The sequence below is a fragment of the Austrofundulus limnaeus genome, unplaced genomic scaffold (genome assembly GCF_001266775.1).
Source record: "Austrofundulus limnaeus strain Quisiro unplaced genomic scaffold, Austrofundulus_limnaeus-1.0 Scaffold348, whole genome shotgun sequence".
In the NCBI taxonomy this organism is placed as follows: Eukaryota; Metazoa; Chordata; class Actinopteri; order Cyprinodontiformes; family Rivulidae; genus Austrofundulus; species Austrofundulus limnaeus.
Genome location: NW_013952750.1, coordinates 562643 through 565908, shown reverse-complemented (window position 1 = coordinate 565908; position 3266 = coordinate 562643). Strand labels below are relative to the sequence as shown.

The 3266-nt window shown below is 37.6% G+C and overlaps 1 protein-coding gene across 1 annotated transcript in view; it reads right to left on the bottom strand.

Moving 5' to 3' along the window:
* The window catches only part of LOC106527902 (semaphorin-5B), a gene marked incomplete at its 5' end in the record, with an annotated part of 48517 nt that overhangs the window by 34869 nt on the left and 10382 nt on the right, over nt 1-3266 (bottom strand). The window contains 1 exon segment of the mRNA XM_014022909.1: nt 98-310. Within this exon segment, the coding sequence (XP_013878363.1) occupies nt 98-310 (213 nt within the window).

Sequence of the window (3266 nt, the reverse complement as noted above, 5' to 3'; positions counted from 1 at the left end):
TGGTAATCTTTACAAATGGCAGCCCACAGTAAAGATCACTGAAGTAAAAGCTCCAAATGGACGGCCATAGTTGGGTTTGAGGTGTGTCTTCACTCACCGGGACACGCCTGCACGTTACAGTCCTGATACTCCACAGGAGAGCCACGGCATGCTACAGGGGCACTTTTCCCCTCGGGTCCAGAACAGGTCCGTCGACGGGTTCGGTAGCCCTTAGCACAACTCTGCGAGCAGCTGGACCAGGTCTCCCAGGAAGACCAGCTCGCCCCGGGTATTCTCAGCACTGGTGTTTTTAGGAGCTCCTCGACCAGGCCTACAGAGTCAGGAAATGTTCCAGGTTAGAAATAAAGACAAAAAGATTTGCAGTCATTTTCTGTTTGAATCYTTTGAAAACTGTTAGGAAGCGACTCTGTCTTTCCACTCAGATGCTCTGTGTTTTATTCATCCCACAGTTCCCTGCTGTCGGTGTTCCATCAGGAAGTTAGAGTCAATGCCCCCCCTCCTACCTTAAGTTGCCCACACCTTTCCCCCCAGGAGGCTGACAGGGGGAGACAGGTAATCGATTTAGGAGCGGGGTTACAGAAGGACTGTAGTTGTGTGTAGCTCTCCATGTTTAGGTGTGTACGCAGAGTACTGGAGTGGGTTGGGGATAGGTCCAACAGGGGGTCCTTTTCAACATGCTGCCTTTCCTCACAACAATACCACAGAAAGTAATTGTCTGTGCGGTCAGTGTAGTAGGGGGAGACCGGGGACAGTTGCAACACTTTTTACATTTGACTCTGTTACTCAGAGATGGTTTGAATTAGACAAACCAAATTTTAATACAATAAACTCACATCTGTCTGTTAACAGTCAAACCCATTTATAGATGACTAAAACATGTACATTCTTCACTATTTGTATTTGAAAATGAAAAGTCAGATGTTACAACTGACCCCGAGGCTGGGGACAGTTGTAACATTGTTTGGGGGTGCTTACAACAAATTATTAATACAATATATTTCACTGTAAATAAAAATTTTATTATTTTTATATTTATATTATTGCTAAATGAATAAAACCTGTAAGTTCTAATGATATTACAGTGTTATTTATTTATTATTTTTATATTTATATTATTGCTAAATGAATAAAACCTGTAAGTTCTAATGATATTACAGTGTTATTTATTTATTGTTTTTGATCAAATGATGAATATAGATTAGCCTTGATGAGTAGACCTTATATACAGATGTCAAAGACTCTAATTGATATAAAATACAGTTGACTTTTAGACACAAGGATAACAGAACAATTTGTGTTTTGTCTATTGTCACTGTACGCCTACATTATGTAACATTTACATTAAACAAACTGGGATTTTAAAACCATTGTTGAAAACAACAACTGTAGAAAATACATCTTAAACACTTTGATGTTTTAAACTATAAAACTGTCATGAACACCCAACAGCCTTTTAAGTGTAAACTTAATTTCAACATGTTAATCTCATCTGTATGTGCTCTGTTTTTATATGGATTTATCGTATGGGGACAGTTACAACAACTGTTACAACTGTCCCCCTTCCTGTCAGCCATGATAAAACCTCATGTGTTAGCTAAATAAGCTCATCTGGATACATGTTAACTAGATTAGTTAAAAGTCAACAGATCACTTGTTTAAACCAMAGAAGTTTGATCTGGATCACAAAAACAGTGACAACAGTTTAACAAAAATAAAACTGGGTAAAAAAATACTTTGTTCCTCAAAAACAGTTTTTTCAAATAAATCCTGGATCAGTTTTTGAATCTGTTGACTTTTTCTTTACAAGGTGGGACATCTAACTGAGCATGTACAGTGTGAGTGTCATCACTCTGTTTCTGTTTGGAGAAAAATGACCTGTTGCAACTGTCCCTTGTTGCTACTGTCCCCGGTCTCCCCTACTATATGTTTATGAATGAGTCAGTGCAGGTAGCAGACAGACAACCACTGCATTAGAGTCTTTTAAAACCATCTTTTAAAACTTGGTTAAATTTATTTAAGGGGAGTTTTTTTTTGTCATTCAAGTAGCTGTGTCTTTCAGGTTGAATTCCTTCAGCCTTTAACTTTTTTTAATCATTTTATTTATCGTGTGGGATAACTTCAGGGTACTGTGTGTCTGCAGAGTTTAAATAATGTCAGCTGACAACTGAATCTACTGCACAATGACAAAAAAGGTGACTGGGAATGACAGAAAATCTGCATTAGGTCTATTTAAATAAACACTATATGAAAACAMCAGTTATTATTGGAGAAGAGATATTCAAACTATGTGGTAAATACTTTGAAAAACAATAAACAAAGTACTCGGATAAATAAAATAGCAGGACTGATGCAGGACTGTCAAAGTCTCAATGTGAAGTTTTTATTAGAATTTCAACATCAAAACTGTGTTTTTTTGTGACAAACATTGATTTTAAAGCAACGTGACGTTTTAATCAAGTGAGATGAAACTTTGAGGAGAAGCAGGAAACAAGCAGACATAAAACCCAGGATGGTTGTGCACTTTAAAAGTTTTAGGGTATTTTTTTTTCTGAAGTGAGGACGTTGTGTTGGTGGAGTTAGGATTTATGCAGAAATTCACAGTTACATATCATCTCGTCATTTCTGGTTGAATAACYGCTGATTTTTAGTGTGATTTGTGAGACCACAGTGACACTCAGGAACTACTAGATGCATTCGGCAGTTTTTAAATCTAATACTAACAGAAAAAGCACAAACTGGAGCTGTGGGTGTCATGCTCTGGTCTGGTCATCTGTCTTTGTGTTATCAAGATGTAAACAAAATGTGCTGACTCGTAAAATAAACCATGCATGCTCTTTCAGTCTTTTATCAGGTTAGTGCTTCCTCTACAGATCAATACTTTTAATATAAAGTTGACCTGTGCTCCCAGCTGATTCAGGCCTCCTGAAGGTCTTCTACCAGTTTGACCTGCTGTACTTCTAGAAGAAAATAATCGRCACTAATGACAAAATCAACTTTTGRTCTTTTGCATTTCAACGACTGAAAATGGAAAAAGCAAACAGATCGATGAGCCAACACATACGGCATTCTGGAAAACATAAACAAACTGGATGTTTGAACGTAAAAGTTCATGTTAGGCCAGGGGTCTGCAACCTGCGGCTCTGGGGCCACATGTGGCTCTTTGGTCCCTCTGCAGTGGCTCTTTGAAAATGTGACCAAACATAACACAATATTTTTTTATACTCACAAAAAAAAGATCAATTTAAATGCAAATATTGATCAATATT